The 27,196-nt window shown below is 39.5% G+C and overlaps 1 protein-coding gene across 3 annotated transcripts in view; it reads right to left on the bottom strand.

Moving 5' to 3' along the window:
• ARHGAP10 (Rho GTPase activating protein 10) overlaps positions 1–27,196 on the bottom strand; it is a 315,853-nt gene that overhangs the window by 189,786 nt on the left and 98,871 nt on the right. For all 3 annotated transcript variants that reach the window (XR_004682438.1, XM_035022940.1, XM_035022942.1), the window contains 4 exons: positions 22,348–22,419; positions 13,848–13,949; positions 7,434–7,544; positions 5,280–5,384 (listed from right to left, as the gene is read on the bottom strand). Coding sequence is in view for 2 of the 3 variants with exons in the window: in XM_035022940.1 (XP_034878831.1) it covers positions 5,280–5,384; positions 7,434–7,544; positions 13,848–13,949; positions 22,348–22,419 (390 nt within the window). In the remaining variant the exon portion in view is untranslated. The remainder of the gene's footprint in view (positions 1–5,279; positions 5,385–7,433; positions 7,545–13,847; positions 13,950–22,347; positions 22,420–27,196) is intronic.

Genomic DNA, 27,196 nt, shown 5'->3' on the forward strand with positions numbered 1-27,196 from the left:
CAGATGTGTAGGACTCTGCACTGGGAAGGGAGAGGAAGGATTTTACCATTTTAAGTAAATTATGAATAGGATTGAAAATTACATTTTTAAATTTTTTTATAAAGACTTTATTTATTTGAGAGAGAGAGAGCATGGGGGGGGGTCAGAGGGAGAAGCAGGCTCCCCACTGAGCAGGGAGCCCGACGTGGGGCTCTATGCCAGGAACCCGGGATCATGACCTGAGCTGAAGGCAGACACCCAGGAGCCCCAACATTTTTTTTAAATTTGAACATAAATAATAGAATGGCTAGAGCCTCACAATCTCCAATTCTAAATTCCAGGTGTATATTATCATCAAATAATAGTGTTAGACTGGAAATGATACCGTAAGTGACCATTAGAGTGTTTACACTGGTGGCACCACTGAAAACACTTTTTGGGGCTTTAATCCTCAAAATAACCTCTGAGATAGTCTGGTGCTATCCATTGTCAGTAAAAAGGAAAAGGAAATTCCTTTCCTTGCATGCTTTCTTAAATAAATCTCCAAATAAACCAGTCTTAAATTAAGCCTTATAAATTAAATGTTATTACATCACCTCTTTGGGAGGAGGAGGATTCAATTTGGGGACTAAGCTGGAATTCAGACACATTTGAGTATGTCTAGAAACCTGGCGGGTCAGGCTTAGCATAGGCTCACTCCCATAGTAAGGGAAAAAGGAAGACGAGAGAGAGAAGGAGCTTTTCACAGTGCTATATCCAGAAATAAAGCTTTCAAGGCAGAGAGAAAAGGCTGATTCCAAGTACAGATAGCCATTTTAAGTTTTCCCATCCTGGCCCCATGACCTCATTCAGAGAGGAATGGAAGGCAAAGTACAATTAAAAATATGAAAAGGTTTCATGAAACAGCTCTAAAACATGAGGGTGGGCCCCATGCAGCCCTGCTTTAGTAACCTTGCAAAATAATGTAACAGAAAAGGGATAAGGCCCTATACACACACACACACACACACACACACACACACACACACACACCCTCACTGTAATCCCCATATTGCTCCTCAAACGCCCCACGCAGAGGGAGGTGGCAGAAAGAGGAACATCAGGCAACAGACCCCAAGTGAATAGGTGATAGAGTCTAAGTCCCATATAAGACACCTTCCACGGGGATGAGGGAAACACAGTTTAGAACTGGTGACAGGTGGAGGTGAGCGGAGATTCACCATCAGGGCCTAAATCTGAGTTTCTACAATTAAAAGGACTCCCGTGTTACCCACAAGTTGCTAAGGTCTGGGCAAGCAGATGGCCATATCAAGACGTTCCCCGGCTCCTATATGTATGGACCCCAGATACACCATGAGTGACCCATTTATATCCCAGCACAGAATCTGAAACCAACCACCATGGTCCCTTGGAGGGACTCTGCCCAAGTTCCAGTGCTGGACCCGACCTGAAAGCAATAGGACAGCAGGAAGTTATTGTCCTCAGTGTCCTCATCTGTAAACCAGGTATAACAAAATCTCCATCACAGGACTTCTAGGAAGATGAAATGTGCATATTCCAAATAAAGCACATGGGGAGTAGCTGGTACATGATAACAAAATAAATATAGATGACATTACTACTATGACTACTATTACAATGAAGTCACCCAAAAGTCACAATTATTCCCTGTCAAAGGATAAAGGAAAATCTTCAATATCAAACTAACAGCTTATTGTTTTAAATGTGATTGCAAGAGAAAGTATATTTTTAAAAATTTTTTTCAGAATATAAAAACAAATCCACAACATTATAAAACAGAAAGAAGGAAGGGGCACAAACAGTCCTGTCTTGGGGGCAGAAAGAAAAGGTTTAAAAGCAATTAAAAGTGACCATAAGCCTATCCCTCAGAAATAAGCACTTCTGTATTTTTACACAATCACTTCCAATCCCTTTTTTTAAAAAAACATGGTTTATTGTTTTAGTGTTCTACTTTTCTCACAACACTGTAAGAAAAATATTTGGGCATATTCTTAAAATCTTAACTATTCTTAGGATCTTCTGGGGATTCTTCATGAATTCTAAGATTTCTCACATTACATTTCCTTCTAGGAAGAATTCTATTCTAGTTTCTCTTTCCCCACATTCCTCTGGGGATAAAGATAACAAAAGTTTAAATTTAGTTTTTTAAAATATACTTCAATTTTGATGCAATTTATATTTTTCTTGAAAATCTATTTTCTAAAAGCCATCTTGCTCTGTTTTGCTTTCCATGTATTACTCTGGATTATGGAAAGTGGATGAGGAATAAATTGCTTTCAAAAAACTAAAAGAGGTGTTGCCATTTTTACAACAGAAAAGGTGAAACCAGGTGGGGAAAATGGGTTGTTTTCATTTTTAAGTAACTTCTACATTTTTTCTGATTTTGTAAAACGATCCTGCTGTTTTTTTACTAAAATTCTTAAAAGTTGACCAAAATTATCCATAGCATTATAGCGCACAGATATTTAATGCTAATATTTGGTTTTATATTTTTTTAAGATTTTATTTACTTATTTGAGAGAGTGAGAGATGGAGAGAACGAGTTGGGGGAGGGACAGAGGGAGAAGCAGGCTCCCCGCAGAGCAGGGAGCCCTATGTGGGACTCGATCCCAGCACCCTGGGATCATGACCCGAGCCAAAGGCAGATGTCCAACCAACTGAGCCACCCAGGCACCCTAAGATTTGGTTTTAATATTTGCGTCTATTTCCTTAAATACATAAATATACATCGCATAAAAAAGAACACATAACTGGGATTTTTGTAATTGTTTTATATTGCCAGCATTTTCCCTTTATTCTGCTAAAAGCTGATATCATCAGGGAATGAGAGAAATGGCCAAGAAGTGAACAAACTACAGCAACACTCAGGTACAGCAGGTACCGCAGAAGGAGCGGCATGTGTTTCAAAGGTGCCGGCATTTCTGAAGGGAAAAGAATTAGCTAGGCGCAAACACGAATGGCAAAGACACCTCGATCAGGTGTTCTCAAAACTGCAGGTGAGGTGGAAAGAAGAGGCTCTGCATGAAAGAGTTGCAGGAGCAGCCTCAGAAGCAGAACAAAATGAAGAGATGAGTATTTAGAAAAGAGGTTTTAGGGCCATTTACCAATGACAGTCCTTGAGTTCCAGAGGATACAGAAAAATGTTCCAGTGAACCGTTCTTTGCCCATTTCTCTATGGGAAATGACTGTTATCAAATGTGTAAGTTAACTTCTGAATGTAGTAAGGATATTAACCAAGTTATTTTGTGAACCATTTCAAGGGATAGCTTGTTTTTAGGTTTTTCTTCTAATACTTCATGACTGGGCATTGCTCATTTACACTGAAATATTTAATCTCTTGAAATCATTTTGGCGTATGTAAGGTAACTATATCCCTGTTACCACACAGACGTGTTACAAAAGTACTTCCATCCACAAGCAAGCTGTGCAGGGGATCGTTTCGCGGATGTACCCCACCCCTCACCCCAGACACCGAGACACAGCCAGCTTCGTGGGCACGTAGCCTGTGCAACCACAGGGGACCTTGTGCTCAGAAGGTCACGCTCTTGGTTTAATGCTCTGCTGTCATGGTCTTGAAATTCTTCATTTTTAAATAAGGGCCCTGCCTTCCCATTTTATACCGACCCCACAAATTTTGGAACCAGTTCTGCCTGAAGGTTCTCATCCAGGCCAGCCCTGTACTTGACAGATGACATCCAGGCAGAAGAGGTAAATTTCCACAGGTTATATAGCCAGTTGGTAGAGGAAAAACTCAAGAATATAATTAATCTTCTAAACTAACTATATAGCGTTCTTTTAACAAAACTGTGTTCTGCTGTCTGCAAAAGTAATCTGAAAAAATTGCAGCAACAGTAGACTATTCTACTACCTATAGAGACAATTTTAAAATTAGAACTAATCTACACATATATATACATTTTGACATTTTTTAGAATTCTGTCACATTGTGGTCACTGATAGTGGGGGGGCGTGAATGGGGGTGTTTACTCTTTTAGTTATTTAACCCGGCTCAACATCAAAATAATCTATAAATACAAATGGACACTTGAATTACCAAAAAAAAAAAAAAAGAGAGAGAGAGAGAGAGAGAGAGAAAGAGAGAGATTTCATTATCTAAATTCCCAAATGTAGGGAACTATACAAAAAACAAAGAAACAAAATCTACACAAAACCATTCCTCCTCAATCCCTATGATGATATCAAATTGAAAGTCAGGCAGCAAACAGCACAGAGTCCCATTCTTCATATGTCTTTCAGTACGAGCTAGAATGTGCTTGTCCTAAAACTCACTTTTTTTTCTAATGAGGCCTAAAATTATACTAAACATAACCTAAAAAGAATTTCAATGAGGATACTTCCAAAAGTCAATTTAAGTTCTGAGAGGAAAAACATCCACCACCTTCTGATCAAAATCACCTATGTTATACTGTTTAATACAGCTCTCTTAAATCTCTTTATCCAAGACCTCTTTGAAAGCATATATTTTCCAGGAAAATAATATAGACCAACAGCAACTGTGAACTCAATACATTAGTGAATATGCATAAACATAGGGAAGAAATTCCTCTTGAACCATAAACCTAGCTGGGATTAAAAATCAAGATACACAGGTAATAGAAATTGAGATCATTATAACTGAAATGCCTTACATCTAAAGTGAAGTTCTTTTGTTTGCTCCCTACATGAAAGAAAGTTACATAACAAAGTTTATCCTTACAATTACCCCTACAAAGTGCAACATGGTGGCAGTTAACACTGCTGTAGGACATATTTTAAAAGTTACTAAGAGAATAGATCCTAAAAGTCCTCATCACAAGAAAAAAGTTTCTGTAACTGTATGAAGTGACAGACATTAACTAAACTTACTGTGGTAATCATTTTGCAATATATATGTCAAGTCAGTACACTGTACAACTGAAACGTATATAGTACTGTATGTCAATGACACCTCAATCAAACTAGAAAAAATAATAAATTATGGGACTCCTGATTTAAAACACATATCTAGTGACTTTTCTGAAAGTAAGACAAGAAAAAATTTTAAAACAAATTCATTATCTAAAAAAAAAAAAAAAGAGCCGCCAGGTGGCGGAATTCCTGAGCCTCACCTAATTGAAGAGCAGTTTGTTACACTGAGAACTGACCAGAAGGTGGCAACGTAGCCTCAGTTTCTCAACACCAACAGCTCAGCCTGGTTTTGGTTTAAGGCTTTTCATATAACCAAATGAAAATACACATCTCAAACACCCTCTTATACCAGAAAGCTTTCATTTCCTTACATTCTGAATGTTGATCTGTAGTTCCATTTTGTAGTGATTGAAGTCTTTGGCAAGTTCATGGCCCTGATGATAGAAAGTAAACATTCCCTGAAAAAAGGACAGCATCTAAGACAAAGGGAAAAAAAATGACATTAGCACAAACAAAAACTCAGGGTTGGGGGGGAGGGGAGAATAAGAACAGCCACATATTGCCCCCCTCAACCCACTGATTCTACTGAAGTAAAATAATTAAAAGAAGTCACCGGAATTAACTAAATCTAACTACATATTATTTATTAATTTTATTAATTTGTCCTTTCACAAAATGGAAGATTTGTTATTTTTCCTTAAATATCAGAGCTATTAGATAGCTTTGAGAGTATAGTGTACTGGAGAAATGGAGTTCTATATCATCCATTGTTCTTTCTAGTCAAGAGAATCTCTATCTTCATTTATAATTGAAATCTTATCACCATAAGTCAATAGAACCTATAATGAAAGTGAAATCACAGAATTAAAGAGTTTAAAAGCTCTCTCCAATGGCATCCAGTGACTTATTTATTTAGTCTATAAACCTTCAGTGACTGGGGCAGAGACAGGTAGAGACAGAGTGATAATTAAGCTCTGAGTTCTGACCTACCCTCAACCTGCCCCTCCTGAGTAAAGAGCACCTGCTTTTGCCCAACATGTGAATTTAAAATGAGTAAAAGTGATTTGGGGTAGGAATTAAGGAAATCCTGAGATTCATTTTCTTCATAATGTCACGTGGCACAATGGTTAGGAATCTGGAACTCTAATGTCAAGTGGCCAGCAAGGGTCAATCCCCAACTTCAGCTCTGTATGAGACTTTGGGCAAATTACTGAAACTTTCTGTACTTCCATTTCCTTATTTGCTTAGTGGGATCATAAAAATATCTCCTTATGGAGTTAGTGTGTGGAATAAACACATGAGCATGTGAAGTATTAGAAGAATGACTTGAACAATGACTGAGCACCGTAAATGCTCAATAAATGCAGGTCATTATTAGTATTTCACATACAAGAAAGGTTTATGGAGATCAATTTTTCTCTCATTGTTTAAATTAGGTTAATTCTAGGGGTGCCTGTGTGGCTCAGTCGTTAAGCGTCTGCCTTCGGCTCAGGTCATGATCCCAGGGTCCTGGAATTGAGCCCTGCATCGGGCTCCCTGCTCAGTGAGGAGCCTGCTTCCCCCTTTCCTCCCTGCTTCATGCTATCTCTCCTATCTCTGTCGCTATCTCTGTTTCTCAATTAAATCTTAAATAAATAAGATTCTATTACTCTAACTAGACTATTGTGTCCATGAATGTCAATTTCAAATTAATCATTACTTTGTTATTTTTCTGTTTCTCAAAATCACATATAAAATGGATAATTGTATGGGATGTAAATTCTATCTCAGTAAAGCTTTTTTAAAAAATCACATGCAAAAACACCTACATTAAAATTAATCTTGAGAATCATGAATTTCAATTCTTCTTGGTTTTTTCACTAAAACCCACAGTACGAATTACCCTTTACATATATTCATATGTGTCCATATACATTATGTATATACAAAAATATATAAAGAACTGAAGCTATTAGAATACATCTATATAAGCACAAACACAAATCACATGTCTGTAAATAGGTCTAAAGAATGGCCAGAGTAACTCACAAAATAGTTTCAAGTGCTCCACATGCTGGTTCTTAACAGGTTGCCATAAGCATTGAGTTGTGTTAGAAATAATTTGTTACCAATAATTGTTCAAAGTACCAAAACTTGGACTGGTGTGCTTGCTTCAGAACAAACTTGAGCAGAGTGAAAATTATCCATCACCACCACCAATGTCTCTCCCATCCTAACATTTCTTTCACAGGGCTTCTCTTTAAAGGGTGGACCTACAATAGGGTGGCAGAAATACCACCTGATTGCGGAGTCCTTAAGAACTAATATTCCCTACATGTTGCTGTGCCAATAAGGCTGAGAACCACTAATTTGTAGGTGATTCCTTGACTTCATGGTGATGGGTGTCCACTTTTATAATTTACGATGCCTTGTGCTTCACGTGTATGCACTCTGGCCCCCAACAATGGTAAATTCCATCTAGAGAGAAAAACATTTCTATTATATCACAAAAATCTAACAGCAGAACAACCTTCTATGATACTTACAGGCTCCACAAACTCAAACTTCTTTCTTTCCTGGATTTCCTGAAGCTTACATACATATTCAAGAGACAGTTCATAAAAGTGCTGCCGGTTCTGCTCCACTTGGATATCTGCCTATGTTAAAGCAATAGAGGCTGGTTAAATCAGAGATGGTGAGGAGTGAAACGCTTGATCAGAGGGTGGCCATGCCACCAGCCCTGTGCCAAATATGGCCCCAGCCCGTTTTTCTACATAAAGTTGTACTGGAACATAGTCACAGCTACTGGTTTATGTATCTTCCATGGCCACTTGCCCGCTGGGGCAGCCAAACTGAGTAGTTGCAACAGGGACCTTACTGTCTACAAAAACATAATTTTTACCACTTGACTCTGCAGAAAAAGTTTGCCAACCCCTGCCCTTTATGATGAGCTTGACCCCAAGGATTGAACATCAAACAGAATGGCTCTTCATGAAAAACTCACCCCAACCCCAACTGACACCCAAGGTTGAACCATACACATACATTCAAAATCACATAAACATTATTTCCATTGACAAATCCTCTAAGAATGCAGTTGGCCTGGGAAATCTAGTCACCTCAGGATGCACAACTGAAGGCAGCAGGTGAGGAAGTGGCAGCTAGAGTACCATCTCAAGAATCTGGTTCTCAAATTACCATATCCAGTAATTTCATTTCTGGGTATTAACCCAAAGGAAACAAAAACACTACTTTGAGAAGACATATGCACCCCTATGTTTACTGCAGCATTATTTACAATAGGCAAGATCTGGAAGCAGCCCAAGTGTCTACTGATAGATGAATGGATAAAGATGTGGTACATATACATACAATGGAATATTACTCGGCCATAAAAAAGGAGGAGCTTTTGGGGGGAGGGGTCATTAGCAACAACAGGGATGGACCTAGAGGCTGTTATGCTAAGTCAGACAGAGAAAGGCAAATACTACATGATTTCACGTATATGTAGAATCTAAACAAACAAACAAAAAAGCAAAAACAGACCCATTAAAACAGAGAACTGATGGTTGTCAGAGGGGAGCGGGTGGAGGGATGGGCAAAATGTGTGAAGGGGAGAGGAGGTAAAGGCTTCTGATTATGGCATGAATAAGTCATGGGGATGAAAGGTCAGCCCAGGAATATAGTCAACAGTATTTTAACAGCGTTGTATGGGGGCAGATGGGGGCTACTACACCTGTGGTGAGCACAGCATAATGTACAGGGCTGTCAAATCACTATGCTGTACCTGAAAGTAATGTAACACTGTGTGTCAACTATACTTCAATTAAAGAAAAAATAAAAGAACCTGACTCTCAAAAGGTAGGCCAGGGCTTAAAGCCCATCTACAGGTAATCATGTTCTTAGGCCCTCAAAATGTGTCGTCCTCTGAGAGTAAACAGGCACCAGATGGTCAGGAGACTATTCCAAGGTTGGGGGGCTGGGGGGGAGTCCCAGCTTATCTTATCTAACTAGAAGGGAACTGGGAGAGAAGCTGGGTTCCATGGAGGAACGGCAGAACAAGAACTGTCATCCTAGAAACCACTCTTAACAAGGCATCACATATTTCCTAACTTGGCCAATTTTTAAAGTATTTATCCAGACAACTCTCCAAAGCAATGGCAATAAGCACCTAGAAAGATGTTCAAAATCACTAATCATTACAGAAATATAAATACAAGATACCACCTCACACCTATCAAAAAAATAAATAATAACTAATTAAAAAAAAAACAAACAGAAAACAAGTGTTGCTGAGGATGTGAAGAAATTGGAACCCTGTGCACTGTTGGTGGGAATGCAAAAAAATGTAGCTGCTATGAAAAACAGCATGGCAGGGGCACCTGGGTGGCTCAGTCGTTAAGCATCTGCCTTCGGCTCAGGTCATGATCCCAGGGTCCTGGGATCGAGCCCCGCATCAGGCTCCCTGCTCTTCGGGAAGCCTGCTTCTCCTTCTCCCACTCCCCCTGCTTGTGTTCCCTCTCTCGCTGTGTCTCTCTCTGTCAAATAAATAAATAAAATCTTTAAAAAAAAAAAAAAGAAGAAAGAAAGAGAAAAACAGCATGGCAGTTCTCAAAAAAAATTAAACACAGAATTATCACGTGATACAGTAATTCCATTTCTGGGTGTATACTCCTAAAAACTGAAAACAGGGACTCAAAAAAGATTTATATAACCCTGTTCACAGCAGCATTATTTACAAAAGCTAAAAGGCGGCAGCAACCAAAGTGTCCACTGACAAACGGATAAACAAAATATGATATATACATAGATAGATATAGATAATATTACACAGCCTCAAAAAAGGAAGGAGATTTGGACATGTGCTATAATGTGGATGAACCTGAGACCATTATGCTAAATGGAATAAGCAAGTCACAAAGGACAAATACTGTAGGATTCCACTTTTATAAGGTACCTAGAACAAATTCATAGAGACAGAAAGCAGAAAGGCAGTTATCAGGAGCTGGGGGTAGGGAGCTGGGGAAGTAGTTTTCAATGGAAACAGTTTCAGTGTTTGGAGGTGAAAAGAGCTCTCGATATGGAAGGTAGTGATGGTTGCACAAGAATGCGAATGTGCTATACGTGGAATAAAGCAGAAAGCTTCTAAACGCCGCGGAATGTCCTGAGTGATGGGAGTACCTTTTATATCTGTATAAAGAGCCCCTCTGGAGCACACGTGAGTTTATGCTACTGGGGTGACTTAGGGTGGGGCTTCTACAGAGCACCAGAAAGACTAAGTGATTAGAGGGCTGGACCTTTCAGTCCTGCCCACTGACATCTGGCAGTGGGTAGAGGGAGGGGCACCACAGACCGAGCTCTGTAAAAACTCTGGAACGTCCCCGTGGGTGGACGCACGCGAGAGCCTGGAGAGTGACACACCCCAGTTCCACGGGGACAGAAGTTCTAGGCTTGGGACCCTTCCAGACCCCACCCTATGTGGCTATTCATCTCTATCTTTTATATTATCCTCTACGATAAATTAGTAAATATAAGTAAGTGTTTTATCTCAGTTCTGTGAGCCACTCTTAGCAAATGAATCAAACTGGAGGAGGGGAAGGTGGGAACGTCTAACTTATAGCCAGTAGGTCAGAAGCCAGTAATGATTTGCAACTGGTATCTGAAGAAGGGACCGTCTTATGGGACGGAGCCCTTAACCTGTTGGGACTGATGCGGCCTCCAGGTAGACTGTGAGAATTGAGTTAATTGCTGGGTGGTATGGGAAAACACACATTCAAACTCTACTTTTTACCATACCAAGCAAAAGTGACTGTTTAAACAAACTTCTATTTGATCATCATCTCATTTCTGGCCATTCCTGCCATAAATATGTATCATGAGAATAGACCATTCTCAGGCAAAGTTATTCAAAAGATCTACTTCCCTGGTCATATGTACTGAAATATAATCATTTGACTACTCAAAAAACAAAAATATACTTCAAAAATTAACAGAAATAGATTTTTCTCAAATGTCTGATACTTGTTCTAGTGCAAATATTAGAAGTTAGGGGTGTGGATGGAAGTAGAAGCTACTGTACCCAGTAAATGGAGAGCTATAGGTAATGGTCTTAACAGAATTACCAAATAGCCAGCCTGCTGTCTGTGACACTCGTCTCCTGTTATTTTCATTTGAAACAAGGAGAAAGAATGATACAAGTTTTTATGCCTTTGTTCAGTACCACTCTCAGCAACCTTTATAAACCTCTCTAGCACCTCAACTCAGTTCACTGCAGATTAGCAATACATAAGCCAATACCAAAATCAATGAGATTCAAATCTAACCTTTTCCTTTTAAAGAGCATTCCCCACCCCACCCCACCCCCGCCGCTTAAGGCCTTCACACTTGCAATAGAAAGCTGTTTCCAGTGGGAGTGTGTATGTTTGTAAAGAGCAAACAGCAAGATGGGACAGAATATACAATTTAAATGAAACTAAAGTTATTCATCTCGAGGGTCTCTTCAAATTTCTGATCTGGAGTTCAATTATCTTTGGGAATGATGAAATTAATGAAGCCCCAGCTCACTGTGCAAGCATCTTCACACTTCTTCATTCAATAAATATGTATTAAGTGCCTACTCCCTGACTAGCAGTGTTCTAGATGTAAAGGATAGAGTACCAAATAAAACAATGTTGTTGCCTTCGAGGAGCTTACATGCGAGTGCAAGAAGCCATGTAACAACCAAATATATGGTATGTCAAATGTGTGTAAGAGTATGAAAAAAAATCAAGGCAGCATAAGGGGGGGGGGGCACTTTAAATAAGATGGTCAGGGACTTCTCTGGTAAGGTGAACTCTGAGTGGACAGTATTTAAGAGTATGTGGAGGAGTGAAGCATGCGGGTCTGGGCTGGAAACGTACTATGCAAAGGCCCTGAGCCTAGAGTATGCTTGTCCCAGTCAGTCACAGCAAAACAGCCCAGCCCATGTGGGTGTGAGGACAGGAGGGTGGGCCCTGGGCCTCTGGAGACAGCTGTTAGGGAGGGTCTGGGGAAGAGAAGCAACATAAAGGCTCACTCTGCTTGCTGTACAGAATATAAACTGTAGGAATACATAGGTGGAAGCAGGGAGACCAATTAAGAGGCCTTTACGGTAATCCTTGTGAGAGATGCCAGCAGCATGGGCCAGGGTGATGGTGGTAGGAGTCAGAGGTGGCCATATCCTGAGAATATTCTGAAGCTAAGGAAGACATATGCTGAGAAAGTAGGTGTGGCATAGGAGAGGAAGGGCCAAGGATGGCCATAAAGATTTTGCCTGCTCAACAGCTCCCATGAGATACGTAATTAGAGAGTGAAGTGAAGATGGAAATTTACTTGCAGCATGAAAAATCCCTTCAGAATACCTGAAAAGAGAGATGAGAGGAGAAGACAGGTAGAAAGCCTCTGGCATAAGGTGAGCCAATAAAAACAACAGCTATCATTTCAAAATGGACAGAGGGAAGGAGATGACGGAGCATATGTAACAACTATATGGTTTTCTACATAATATGGAACAAGGAGAAAAGAGAGCCCTACCTACCTATGGTATTGTGAGGATTCAGTAGAATAAAAGCTCCCTCCTCTTTTATTTTTCTTTTCAAGATTTTTTTTTTTTTAAGATTTTATTTATTTATTTGACAGAGAGAGAGACAGCGAGAGCAGGAACACAAGCAGGGGGAGTGGGAGAGGGAGAAGCAGGCTTCCCGAGGAGCAGGGAGCCCAATGCGGGGCTCGATCCCAGGACCCTGCGATCATGACCTGAGAGACTAAGGCAGATGCTTAACGACTGAGCCACCCAGGCGCCCCTCTTTTCAAGATTTTTTATTTATTTACTTGAGAGTGTGTGAGCGAGAGAGAGAGCATGCACACGAGTGTGGGGGAGGAGCAGAGGGAGAGGGAGAAGCAGACTCCCCACTGAGCAGGGAGCCCGATACGGGGTTTGATCCCAGGACCCTGGGATCATGACCTGAGCCAAAGGCAGATGCTTAACTGACTGAGCCACCCAGGCACCCCTCCCTTCTCTTTTATAAACTGTCAAACACCTTCCAAACGTCAGTTAAAGTCATTAAAGAGGAAAAAGTAAATGTGACATGTGGGGAATGTCAAAATGACCACACATACACAGGTGTGCAACTGCATATCTGGCATTTAAATATACTGGAGCCAATGTTGTGTCATTTTGATGATCCTTCAATAAGTGTATATTATAGTGGTATATTATGCCCAGATTCCTTATGTGTTTAAAAATAAACAAATGAGAAAAATATCACACTTTTGTGGGATGAGTCAAGATCCCAACAGCTTCAAAACAGCATTATTTTTAATGAAAACATATGTTCCAAATTGCAAACCACTGAGTTTCCACTCAAGTGTGTGAGTGAGAAAACCCAAGTGCCAGGGAATTTAGAAAAGAGAAAGACGAAATGAGAGATAAGATATAAATTCCTTTCTCCTTACTCACCGTTCCCTCCCAAAAAAAAGTCTATTAACACAAGTATAACAGAGGCTCTCCTTCCAATGAAGCTGAACCTCATGAATCTTCAGTGTTAAATAAGATTAATGCTGCCTTCACATAAAAGCAAAATGGTAGATGAGCTTATTAAATTCATTTCTTCAAAAAATCTTGAAAGCCAATTAATGAGTCTATTCCTGAAAATAATGTATCTGTTCTTCAGTAATGCCAGATAAAATTGTTCCTGTGAAAATATACTCAGAACCAAAAATGTTAATACTATGAATCTCTACTGAATTAATCACTGTAAGATGTATTCATTATTTTGTGTCTTATTCCACAAGAACTCTTTTATTAATTCATGATGATACCTGTTCATTTTTTTTCATCCCTAATAATCCTAGATGAAAAGTTTACAAAAGAAAAGCACATTTTAAAAAGGCATGCACTGCTTATTGAATTTTAGAAACAAACAGAAAAGTAAAAACAATACCTCTTGTAAATGTGAGTCTTTCTTTTTGGCTGATAAATTCAAATGTTTATCAATTAGACTATAGTTCTTTTCCGTCTCTTTGTCAAACTTCTTTTTTTCTTCCTACAAGTCAGAAAACACAGACAACTATGATTAAACGGGGAAAATGCATATATATACAGTTTATCTACTGAGAAGCTCAAAATAAGATTAGGATCTAAAAATAAATAAAGTACCACTAAGTGTGATGAAGCTATCTGAAAAATCTATCTGTACCCAGGCCACTGCTTATTAATCATCTTCAGTGTTAGGACTGAAGAGTCACATATTTTTTCTCTTTTTCCTTTAATGGGCTTTTTACGGAGCATGGTATTTTTCAATACTTCTACTTAGTGTTTAGAAATAATGCCATCTCACTTGTCCCTCATTAAAAGAAATAAGAAGAAGAAGAACACAGGCCTAAAACAGCAAACTTGTGCAGATTTTGGCAAAGAAATGGGATTCTTTTAAAACTGAGTAAATTTTGGTCTAGATTAAAAAAATAATCATCATCACAATTGGGGAAGAAAAAAAAACCTTGGGAAAGATTTCCCTTAACTGTCCAGTGTGAATTTAATAATAAGACCCTCTGATCAGAAACGTCATCTCCTTTCCAAAACCTTTGCAGTGATTTCTATAACACCACTGAGAATATATATCAATAGGTCAACAGGGCCTAAAGTAACACCGACATCCTCATACTGAGACTCTTTGGTTGAGCATTACAACCATTTCTCCGGTACTGCCCAGAACTAGCATTTGCTTTTCTTTTGCTATAGAAGCTTTTTGAAAAAACAAGTATCCTAATTGTTAAATACAGAAAAGACAATTTCCCCTAACACTGTTTGCCAATTTAAGTGGATTTTTTTTTTTTAAAGATTTTATTTATTTGACAGAGAGAGACACAGTGAGAGAGGGAACACAAGCAGGGGGAGTAGGAGAGGGAGAAGCAGACTTCCTGCAGAGCAGGGAGCCCGATGTGGGGCTCGATCCCAGGACTCTGGGATCATGACCCGAGCTGAAGGCAGATGCTTAACGACTGAGCCACCCAGGCGCCCCTAAGTGGATTTTTTTTAAGTGGATTTTTAATAAACATTTCTGAGCACCAATGAGAGCACACTATGTCCTCATACTGTCAAAATGTTTCCGTTAACTTCAAATTCTCCCTAACTTTCCAAGGGCTCCTGGAAAGGAACATTCCCTTCCCTATTTTCCAACTTCTATCTTCTAAAGCAAAAATAATCTTTTCTGATACAATCTTTTTCCTAGCAGGCAAACAGACTGAACAAAGCATGAAAAGTCTATTTCTTCACATTTATCATTGTTTTTTCACAACACAGGACTACAAACTGCTGTGTGGAAACCTAGGACAGAGCCTCTGCTGGCTCATCCAAAGATCCTGAACTCATTCCACACTGAGGGAGGACAGGCAGGCTCCGGAAGAGACATTTCTTCCCATTTGTATTCCAAGTTTAATTACACTCTAGCTGCACAACTTAGGGGGAAAAAAAACAAAAATGTAACAGCACAGAATCTAAATTCTCCTACTGAAAAGATAAGGGATTTTTTTTTGGGGGGGAGGGGTGGTACTAGCTCATTCTTTGATCCAATCCTAAAGTTCTGTGACCCAAAGGTTCCCCTATGTGTGACAAGAGTCACACTTTTGTTGAAACAGAAGCACTTTTCCTTTATGCTCTTAATTTACAACTACTAAAAAAAAAAGTTTAAGGCATTAATTTACGGTTACCTTCTTTTCTGCTTTTTATTACTATACTCTTCGTCAACTATTTTGGTGACTAACAAAAAAATAACATAAAACAAACATGTGGCCACCATTTCAGAATCTCCACTATTTTAAAATGTTGTTACGGTGGAATGCACACTGGGTTAGGGGTGAGAAGACAGGTCCTGGTCCGGGCCACTTTCTACTGTGACTACACACCAGCGTCCCAGCGTTCTCTGGGGATCCCACTTCTCGAGCTGAAACAAAACAGGAAGAGAAGTCCCGCCACTGCATTCACCACAAGAGGACTGCAAAGCAGGATCGTATAGGAACAAACGTTCACTATCCTCGCAGATTCAACCTTACCAGGAAGATTGAAAATATTTTTACTCATTTGATTTCATGTGAATCACAGAAGGGGACAAAGGAAGCAGTGATGCTAAAATCAGCAGTCAAAACACCCAGCACACTCAGCAGTTGTGCAGTTTGTAAGTTAACACGTGGGTAAAGTTGAGAATGAAAGAAAGCGGGGGTATCAAAGGCTTTGTGAAGAAGGAATTCAGCCAAGAAACAACATTCCATGCACCAACAGAGAGGAAACACATTTGTTCACACATGGTATGGCGTTATACAAAAGCAGTTTTATTGTTAAACCTGAAGACTTAAATAATTATTTCTTTTTGCATTTGTTCTCAATGCCATTATAGAATAGTATTCTGTTTCTCTGTGCTTACAGGGCTTTTGTGCTGAAATAATGAGAATTTTAAAAGGGACTATGTTCAAGTAGCATCCAATAAAGAACAGCATTTTTTCTTCAACACTGCTATATCTGACAGACATACATACGTAGATGTGTGTGAATTTATATATATATACATATATATATAATAAACTGAGTAACTTACGACAAAAGGTTCTATGAAGAATCAAATTTAATACAATGAAAATTTCTTTTATAAAACAGCAGTACAAATTCAAGTAATTCTGAGCTGGGGGCAATGAGTTTATACCTGAACTCAGGTACAATGAGTGAAGAACGACAGAACTCATTAAGGAGAGGTGGGAGCAATGGAAAACCAGATCGTCCACATCTATTCTAGAGGGGAAGGTGGCCATATCATGGCTCCAGCAGATTTTTACCATGTGGGAATATAGGCTAGTATATAAACCATGTCCTTAGATTTTTCTGGAATAGCTTTGAAAAATCCAAAGATTTTTAAATGATGGCGATAGTTTGTTTTTGGTTTTGTTTTTACATTTTCACATGAGTAAGCAAGCCAAGCAAAATTATGTCTACAGGTTAAGTATGACTCACTGAAAGTCAGTTTGTAATCTGTTACAAAACCACCCATGCCCCCCCCAAAAAAACTAAACAACAGCTATTATTTAAAACAGCTTAACCAAATAAGATGTATGCTGTATAAATGGGTAAAGGAAATTCAGAAACCTAAGAAATAAAACTTATGTAATCAGGTCTTCTGAATATGTTAGAAGTAAATATATATATATAAATATATATATATTAAGGTTTTATCATAATTCACTGGGTAAAAAAATACTTAGCCAACAGTGTTGATATAATTAGTTAACTACTTGGAAACAGAGAACCACATCTCATATCAAAATTAATTCCAGATGGACTGAAAGAGTCACAAGTAAAAAATGAAGCCATAAAAAAGAACAGTTTCATCAGATATCAGAACAGAGGCATACTTTTGAGCAAAAAAAGAAACGGGAGAAGCCATAAGAACGTCTAGATAGCCAAAAAAAAAAAAAAACAAAAAAAACAAAACCCCACAATAAACAAGCTAAAAGGTGAACAACAAAGCAGGGAGAAGAGGCAATTAATATATAAGAAAAGAAGCAAGTATTTTTAATGTATAAAACATTCTTAAGATTAAGCATTTTTTTGCTAAAATCACATAATATTTCCATTGAAAAATGAATAAGGAACATATAAAGAACTCACAAAAACTTGAACATTTACTGTGAATTGTCCACATTTCTTTAGGGTACTAGAATTTTTTTGTTTTGTTTTAGAAGAAGGGGGAGGGTAGTTTTTAAAGTTCCCAGATGATCTTTTTAAAATGCTTTGGTTATTTTACAAATTTCCTAGGATGAGGAAATGAAAAGGCTTATTTTACAACTATAAACATTAAATAATAAGGCATGACTAGTCTGGAGAACTAGATACTTTCTTAGATATTCCAACTCTTCCCCCTCCTTACTTAAATAAGATGGGAGTAATACCACACATTCAAGAAGCAAGATTCGCTTGTTTATTGTAAGGTAATATACTCAGCAGGACACCTTCTCAAATGCAATCCTGATATCCAAGCCAACCAGAGTTTTGCCTTCCCTGTTCTCCTTCCCTGCTCTACCAACCTCCTACACGCCCAGGTGAAACGTCACCTCTTCCAGGAAGCACCCCCCTACCACTCGGGGGCGTAAAAACCGCACCCCCCTTAACTCCTGCACCAAGTGTCACCTATATCCCTGCTTGACACTTCAGTTGCCTGATCCAACCCCACTGTCCCCCTTTCTATAAAGTCCCATCAGCCTATCCAAAGAAAGGAGAATTCAGCTTTCCTCCCCACAGAATCTAGCAACTGACTCCACACCCAGGAGATGCCCGCCAGAGGAGGAGTGGAAGAGGAAGCCTGTGGCTGCAGAGGCACCACCAACAACAAAGTGGACGGGCGCCCTGGGGTCCCAAGCAGTCGCTCCAGAGTCACCTACCCATCGCGCCAGCACTACTTGGCCAGAAGGGTCACATGCCGCATGTTATCTCTGAAGCTTGCGTGCAGAGAGTGGACAAAAACCGAGCGAGTCTTGTTTGGCAAGTTGCTGCAGCATAAGGCGTAAATGGGATAATAAAATAAATTGCAACTACGTATGCCAGGCCCTACTCTAGAGAAATACACCATCACGTTCATGCTGTCCTCACAAAAACCTTCTGAGACAGGGGTCATTCGTCTCCTTTTAAAGATCAGGAAATCGAGAGCTAGATGCCGTAAGTCACTTGCCCTGAATCACACATCTAGCTAAGGGGCCGAAGTGGGATTCAAACAAGAAGGAATCACGTCTTCCTGAGAGACTTGCCCTGTACTCCAAAGCTGAGATCACAGGGCATGTTCCAGAGCACCTATGCCTACCCCAATTATAGCACTTTTTAGTGTATTTTTATTGCTTTTTTATTTGACATCTCTCCTCCAGAGTTGAAGGCCAATCAGCCAGGGTTTTAATTCACAGTTGTACCCCAGGGCCTCCTGCCATAGGACAGGCACTGGGAAGTGTTTTGTAACTAAAATGAAAGAAATGTAATTATATTAAATCATTTTTTTCTGCTTTATCAAACATAATTTGAGAGATTATTTAGATAGATGTGCTTTTTACCCATATTTTGTAGTCATTTACAGAATCTTGGGAAATCAACTTTTATTAAACATTCAGTCATTAGATATCTAGTCTTAGAAACACAAAAGACATTTGGCATGAGGGTCAGTGAATGGCTGAGGCAGTTTTAATATATGAAGTGAACATCTTTTTCAACCCTTTGAGGTTACATTTGTTTATTCCATGGAATAAAATGGTAATGGGCTCTTTCCAACCTGGCATTTGAATAGGCTCTATTATCAATATAGTTTAATTGAATCTACTTGACACTTGCATGCTGCCCCTTGTTAGAAGCCATGTTGTCATTACTGGATTGCTCAAATACCTAAAAGAGCAATTTTTAATTCTCCCACTGTCTTAGCAAGCTGGGGTATTTCTTGGAGATTTTACACAACCGACTAGGCTCCTACGTTGTTCAGTACCTGTACTAGTCCTCTGGGGCTAATTCGACATTTAATGGGCAGTGGCTACGGATAAAGGGTTGTGCAGACACAAGTGAGAAGTGAGAAGCCCCGGGGAAGGGGAAAGAGCTGCAGAGGAAGTAAAAACTGATCTAGGCCTTGAAGGGAACTCTGACGAGTCACCTCATGTGACACAGCACAGAAGGATGGGTGTCCTGCAAGGGGAAATGGAATTTTTCCAACAGAGAGGAGCTGGCAAGCGTGCGAGAAAATCAGCAGAACCTCCAAGAACAGAGGAATAAGCCCAAACCAAACAGGACAGAAGAAGAACATATCCAAACAGAGGCAAATGGTAGAAAATACCACCTCAGGGCTTTTAAAAAATCCAACTTGCAAAAACCACCTAGCAGTTTAGATCACACGAAAACCACCATATGAACACGTCACTAGGATTCTGGAAACTGGAGAAACCAAGACTGAAAGGAAAAGAAAGAGCTCTAGTTGAAAAGGCAGACAGCAGGATACGCCAGGTGGGGAAGGAGAAGAGAAAGAGAAGATCAACATCCTAACAAGGATATTTTAAACATTCTGCTATGGTCAACTTTTAAAGGCTTTTTTTTTGTTTTAATCCCCACAAAAATAAAAAAAATTTAAAAAGCAAGCTTTATTCTGTTTTTAAAAAAAGACCTTTTATCTATGAGAATAAAGTTATTTTTAAGTATCCCAATTAACCAGTGAAACAAAAATATGTTTGTCAAAACATGATTAAATATTTAGGAAGCACAGACGTAGAAAATCAAGTATCCAGATCACAAACCCTCCCCAGGTTCTTCTAGAATTATCAGAATAGGTTATTTAATTAGATACCTTATGTATTAAGGCAGAGTGGAAGCTAGTAGAAAATAAGGAAAGCACAGTCTTTTCTCTAAAAAACTGAACAATCTAATGAAACAGGTGTTTATGTAGCACTATGTCACCTAGAAAATCACCTTTCTCTACTCTTTATTATAACATATAAAACTGTCAGTAAAAAAAGGGCTTCTCCCTGTGACCCATGAGGACTGGCCTCCTCGAAGAGTATCAATGATGTGACAGCCAATACGCATACTATACAGAACAAAAACATGGGATATATCCTTTGTAAACTTAAAGCCAGGAGAACAAAGGAATTTAAAAAGAGAGAGAGACTTCAGGTTGGAATTTGGCCACTAAACAACTCAAGGCATAGACTAAAACTACTAAAATAACTTCTTCTTTTAATATGGCAATCTATCCTGCCAGGTACTTACAGGATATACCCTGAACAAGTATAACATCAGAAATGGGGAAAGTTTCAGAAGGAGGAGTCATCCATCAATAGCAAATTCAGGTCAGAAATTTATGAAAACCCAGTAGGGGGCTGCCTGGATGGCTCAAGCTGGTAGAGCACGGTCTGGGAGGGTTGTGAGTTCAAACCCCACACTGGGCATGGAGCTTACTTTAAAAAAAAAAAACAAAAAACAAACGAAAAAACCAGTAGGGTGTATGGCAAATAAAAAGAAAATATATTAAGTCATAATCATTTTTCATTTCCATAATATATCCTCGTTCACCACCACCCTCACCCAATTAAAATAAGAAAAATAATAAATGGACACTATTTACATTCCATACCTACCAATGAAGTATAAAAAAAGAAAGAACCAAGATGTCCGAGATTTAAAACAGAATCATAAACTACAAAGTAGAGCAGTCAGATCCCCAGGTCTCTCATTTTACAGATAAGGAACTAAAGGCAGTTACTTGCCCAAGGTCACAGGTGTGAAAGCAGACCTCCAATGACCTACTGCAAAGCCAGAAGACACAGTCAGCCTCATGCAGCTCCGCAAACAATCCCAGGAAGAGGACCTGGAGGGTACCCCCACTAACCCCTCTCAAAACACAGCCCTTCATTAAAAACGGTAAAATAGTATGCCAACAGGAAGTGTCTAATATTTTAACAAGTCACTTAAAGGAGAACTAATTCTATAAATAGCAACTAAAAAGCTGCCGCTCTTTGGGCCCAACTCTATAGCTACAGCCCTAGAAGCCACAATGTTTATTTGTACAAAAGGACTTTAATATTTTGTTTAGGAAGATAAAGGGAAAAAAGCATCACATCCCCAAGCCATGTAGGGGAGGAAAATACAAATATAAAAACTCTCTTCTCTACCTAAAATTGATGTTATTCTCTTCTGGGCCAGGCCAAAAATAGTCAACACACGAATGTTACTTTTTGTCCCTCAAGTGAATACATAAAATTCAGGAAAGGTTGGTGGAAATTATTTCCCTGGGATAATTTCAAAGCTCAGTTCACAAACTTTAGAAGTTGCTAAATATATCCCAGGCTCCCTGTGGTCAAGTCACCATATTATTCCCAGGAATCCTGGCTAACTCCCAGATCCTTGAGCACAGCCTGTGGGTCACTCATCTTTGAATCCCCGACACCTAACAATACTGGCACATAACAGAAGCTCAGTAAATTTGTGTTCAGTGGAAGGAAATTACATCCCAATAACCCAATATTCTCTTCCTAGTTTCACAATGGCATCATGGTGTAGCTGCGTTTCTGATCTTAAACCCTCACGTCCTGCTACACTCCTCCAATAAAACTGAGGCATACAAGGAAGTAACTGCATTCCCTACAGAGGTAAAATGCTTCTATTCCAAGTGAACGTGCTGTTTGGTTAAGGATGTTTTCAAAACCCGGTGTCGGAAGGTGTAGCCAAAGACGACTAGAGGTTTTACAATCCTGCCCAGGTGTTTTTGTTTTGTTTACAATTTCATATCGCCTAAAGGGGAAAAAGCACATTGAAAACATAAAACAGCAGATGGTTTACTCCAGCATCTCCTTCAAAGCTGCCAAATGCAACTAAGCATACACTAGACATAGCGGAGGCACCGCCATCGTCCGCTTACAAGTGCGCTCAAATTAGACACAAACCTTTACGGCTCCAAGTTGTTCTTTTCTGAATTTTTCCAAGGGTTTAATCAGGGTTTCAGTTACACTTAATGCCTAGAGAACAAGAATGATAACAAAAGAACACAGTATTAGGTTTCCCTAAAGGAAAAAAATCAGTATTTCATTTCCCTCTTCGACCCCACCCAGAAATAAAATGAACAACATATTTTAACTACCTTATCTCACCCTGCCAATGCAACCATTAAATCGCTTCTAAATTTATTAACACGCTAGATCTCCGTAAATATTTTCAGGGAAGAGGAGGTGGGGCAGAGTGCCAGTGAAATGTGCAACAAGCAGCCCCAACACAGCTCTTTCTTCTGGGAAAGAGCAAGAGGGCTGTCTTTAAACAACAAAGGGGTCTATCACATTCATTAACAGGACACTTCTGTTTGAGATTTTTTTCCCTCCCCCTCCTCAGAAATTTACAAGTCAATTACATTCCTTTATTAGTTAGCAGACTACATTATGTAAAGGGTTAGGTCTGTGGCTACAAGTTTAAATACACTTGGTCTTATTGAAAATTCCTCCTGAGGATGTAAGGTAAATCAGCAAAGCAGTCACAACAAAGTAAACATTGGGGGTGCTGGCAAACAGTTACAGAAGGGGAAAGTCAACATGCTAGGAGCCATACACAGAGTCCAACCACAACTGCACTCATTCTTATATTGACTGGTTTGGGGCTTTTCATTTTAAGACAGAATATACAAAAAACAATGCTAAAAATAGAAACAAAAGGGAATAATTACCTAAGGAAAATGCATTTAACAATATGCAGGTGGGTAGTGGTTTTCTCATCCTGTATTTCCAGGAGATCAAAAATATTCAGGATAGAAAAGGAAACCTCAAAATACAACAGTGTGCCATTCCTTTTTTTACAAAAAAAAAGCCCCTAGAAATCCAAGCTTTAAATTATAGAAAGCATAAATGACTTAGAAAAGGAAAGGATTCTGGGGCACCTGGATGGCTCAGTCGGTTAAGCATCTGCCTTCGGTTCGGGTCATGATCTCTGGGTCCTGAAATCCAGCCCTGAGCTGGGCTCCCTGCTCAGTGGGAAATCTGCTTCTCCTTCTTCCCTCTGACCCTCACTCCCCTCATGCTCTCTTGCTCAATCTCTCTCTCAAATAAATAAAATCTTCAAAAATTTTTTCTAAAAAAAAAAGGAAAAGAAAGGATTCTGAATTTAACCAAAGGCTTCTTTGCAATGTTCCATTAGGTAAGGATTTCTCCCAAAGAGACCATTCATACTGTGAGATAGGGAATCCTCAAAGTGACTGTGCCTACTTGAGAGGCTTAGAAGTTGAACTCTCTTCCTAGGGTTCTACTCACTCCCACCCTGACAATTTGTCACTTAGGTATCAAGGAGCTGGGGCAATAGGGAACTAAGAGAATTAACAGCAACAACTAGTCAAGGAAAAGGGATCCTTTTCAAAATACCTTAATTTTATCCTCTTTACATTGTTGACCGTGTGACCTACAACAATGGCAAACCAGAAAATCCTTTGTACTAAAGAACAGAGCAAGGACAAAGCACATACCAGGAATTCCCAACCACTCAGAACAATATGGAATGCCTCCAGCAGATAGGAGAGGGTCTGCCATACGTTTTCAAAGTGATCCAACTCACACACAACATCTCAAAATAATTTAAGGCACATTTCTATGAGCACTAGTGTTGCTGCCTAGCTTCCACATCGTGTTCCTACATAAACCTACATATAAACATATATATACACACGCACACATGTGTGCGTGTGTATATACACACATACATCCTCCATGGTGGCTGGCCCACTCAAGAAAGAAGTCAGCCCAGCATGACGTGCTGGGAACACAGGGGCTAGGAGCTGCTCAAGTGCATAGAAGATAGAAGCAGAGATTCAAAACCATGTAAGTATGAGCCTAAAAGTACCACATGGGGACTTCCCCGTCCCAAGCAGCCATCTCAATAAACTTGTATTTCATGAAACAAGTATTTGCTGAGCATTCAGCCCCAGGTGCTGGTGACACGACTCTGAACAAAATTAGTACAGTCTCTGCCCTCCTGGAACTTACTGTCTAGCACGGGAGACACAGGTTGCACAAGTGAATGCATAAGTAAATGTGTAAATGCATAAGTAAATTCTAGTAATCCCTTCATATGGAGAAAAGTAGGGCTAAGGTGAGGAATTTATTAGAGGATTTATAAGGAAAAAACGACTCAGGAGAGCTCCATCCAAGAAATGACATTTAAGCTCAGATCTGAAAGATGAGCAGGGATTAGGGGTGCAGAGAGGAAGGGAAATGGTTTCCAGCCTGAAGCCAGCAGAGTCCAAAAGGCTTAAGGTGAGGAATCTGTGTATTACAGTAACTAGCAAAAGGCCTGTGTGGCTGGGGGCATAAAGAACAAAGAAGTGGATGGAAAGGGAGGAGTGAAGGCAAGGGACCAGAACATGCAGGGCCCTGTAGGCCCAGGCAAAGAGTTCTTTTATTTGGGGCATGATGAAAGCCACTGGAGGGTTTTAAGCAGGGAACTAATACAATGATTATTTAGATCTTTTAAAGATTACTCTGGCTTCTCTGAGAAAAAGAGATTAGAGGTGAGGAAAACTGGAAGGAGAAAGATGTGCTAGGAGGCTTCTAGAATGGCACATTCTCTCGGGGTTGGAATAAGGTCATGCTAATAAAAATTGAGAGGAGACCGTTTTCAGAGATATTTGCAGGTGGAATCAAAGTAACTGGTGATAGAGTGTGGGAAAGGGAGGCGTTTCCAGGGTCACTCCCAGATTTCTGCCACGAGCAACTGTATAAGAATACCTTTTATTGAAATAGGAAAATTTTGAGAAGCAACTGGAAGCAAGCACTAAGGAATTACATTAAATCTGAGATTCTAGGAGACACTGCAAAGGTAGTAAAATATCTAAATGCCCACATGAAGAATCCAGAAAAGATGGTTCAAATTTTCGAATGTGGGAGGAGATGAGATGCTGCCCACACATGGGTGTTGTCTTGTCACAGGAGTAGGGCTCCTTCCCTCCCTTGTAACAGGATGTAAGGAGAACACAAGTATCAGTACAAATGAGCGTGCAGATTTCATGAAGAGAGGCTGGGGGACCTGCTACCTGATGGTTCTTTTTTCCATGAAGTACAAGGCAAGGCCACTTATAAGAGAGTCTGAGCATAGGAGAAAGTTTGAATAGGAGAATGAAGGAAAGAATCTTCAAACAGTGAGTAGGGCACTTCCTAGAGAAACGAACATTCCTAGGCAAGCCTGCAGGCCCTTTAGATAAGTAAACAGGAATCTGTGAAGTTGTGAGATTTTCTCTAGCAACACAGGGAGCAGGTGAGCAGTGAGGTTCATCCCAGGGAAGAGCATTTCCAGGAGATCTAAATGTACCAGCATCACACTGCACAGGCAAGCTGCACAGAAGACGCTGACTGGGTGAGAGAAGACTTCTGGAAGGGGAGAAAACAGACCTGAGCCCGAAACAGGGCATCGGAGTTCTTCAGGCAAAGAGTTAAGAGTAAAGAGGGAGGGGAAATGGCAACCTTAGGACACAGAACTGCAAGCAATCCTGGTGTCACTAACGCAGCTGAAGAAGCTGAAAATAAGCAGAGGAGGCTGAAGAGATCCAACTGGCTCCATTCACCATCAGAGTAGGACGTAGAAAATGCCCTGTAAACGCTAGATATAGGCATTAATAACACAGACATATAAAGGCCTTTTAAAATGTGAGTCCTAAAACTCTATACTGTGGAGGAAACATTGTGCTTCACAAAAGGACCAGGCCACAAAGATTACACATGAGCAATTTTAGGTCATTAAGTATGTCCTTCACTTGGAGAATTAATATGATGCAATATCTGACTCCCAAGGTCTAACACTAGTGTAGGACAAGAATATATGGGATTTCTGTCTTACTGTTTGCAGGTTAACAAGGAAATATCCAGAGTAAGGAAAGGTTCTGATACCACTATATCCAATTTTTTCATAAAATTTTTTGATTAAAAGTTTTTTCTTTAAAATTATCATTTTTTTCTTTAAAATATCTGGTTATGTAACTTTTGAACTGAACCTTAAGCATTCTGTTCAAGAACAAAATAACAGAGTGGCGACTAAATCTTCAGCAAGGCAATGCTGGTTGAGCAATGAGGATTGTTTTCTTCTTTTTCTCAAAATAGACTGGAGACTCCATGGAATCTCTCAGTTCCTTTTATAAATTTCACAGAAGTATTATATTTGTTAGTAATGAGTGTTACTAAAACGTTCTAATGCCAAAATGTGATTCTTCTTCCCCAGTGAAAAATGAATACCAAATCAAGGACTGCCCCTAAAACCCTAAAGGAAATTTCTGGTGATAACAGTACCCCAATTTGAAAGAGACAGCTGAAGTAGTAACACGGACATAAGCTTTCAAATACTAGTACATTAGAAGAGAAAAAGAAAAAGCAAATATAGACTGTGATTTTAGAATCCACAAATAAGATTATATAACCATATTTTTCCCCATAAAATACTTGAACAAGCCACAAAAAGAAGTCATAAAAAGCCTTGACTAATGAGCCTTGGAAAGGGTTTTGGATAGTCTTGCTTAGAAACAGAATGCAGCATCTACATGAACATAAAACGTGTTCATTTACCAGCTGCTTTCGCCTTAGGGCAGGAGTCAGCCAACTTTTTCCTATAAAAAGCTGGGTTGCAACTACTCAGCTCTGCCATTTGCACAAAAGCAGTTGTAAACAGTATATAAGTGAACGAGCACAGCTAGATGCCAGCAAAATTGTATTTACAAATACAGGAGGCCAGGTGGGCTTAGGCCACAGCTGGCTAAACCCTGACTGAGAGAATCAT

This window comes from Mirounga leonina, unplaced genomic scaffold, assembly GCF_011800145.1.
Source record: "Mirounga leonina isolate KUSES-001 unplaced genomic scaffold, KU_Mleo_1.0 Mir_176, whole genome shotgun sequence".
NCBI classification, from domain to species: Eukaryota; Metazoa; Chordata; class Mammalia; order Carnivora; family Phocidae; genus Mirounga; species Mirounga leonina.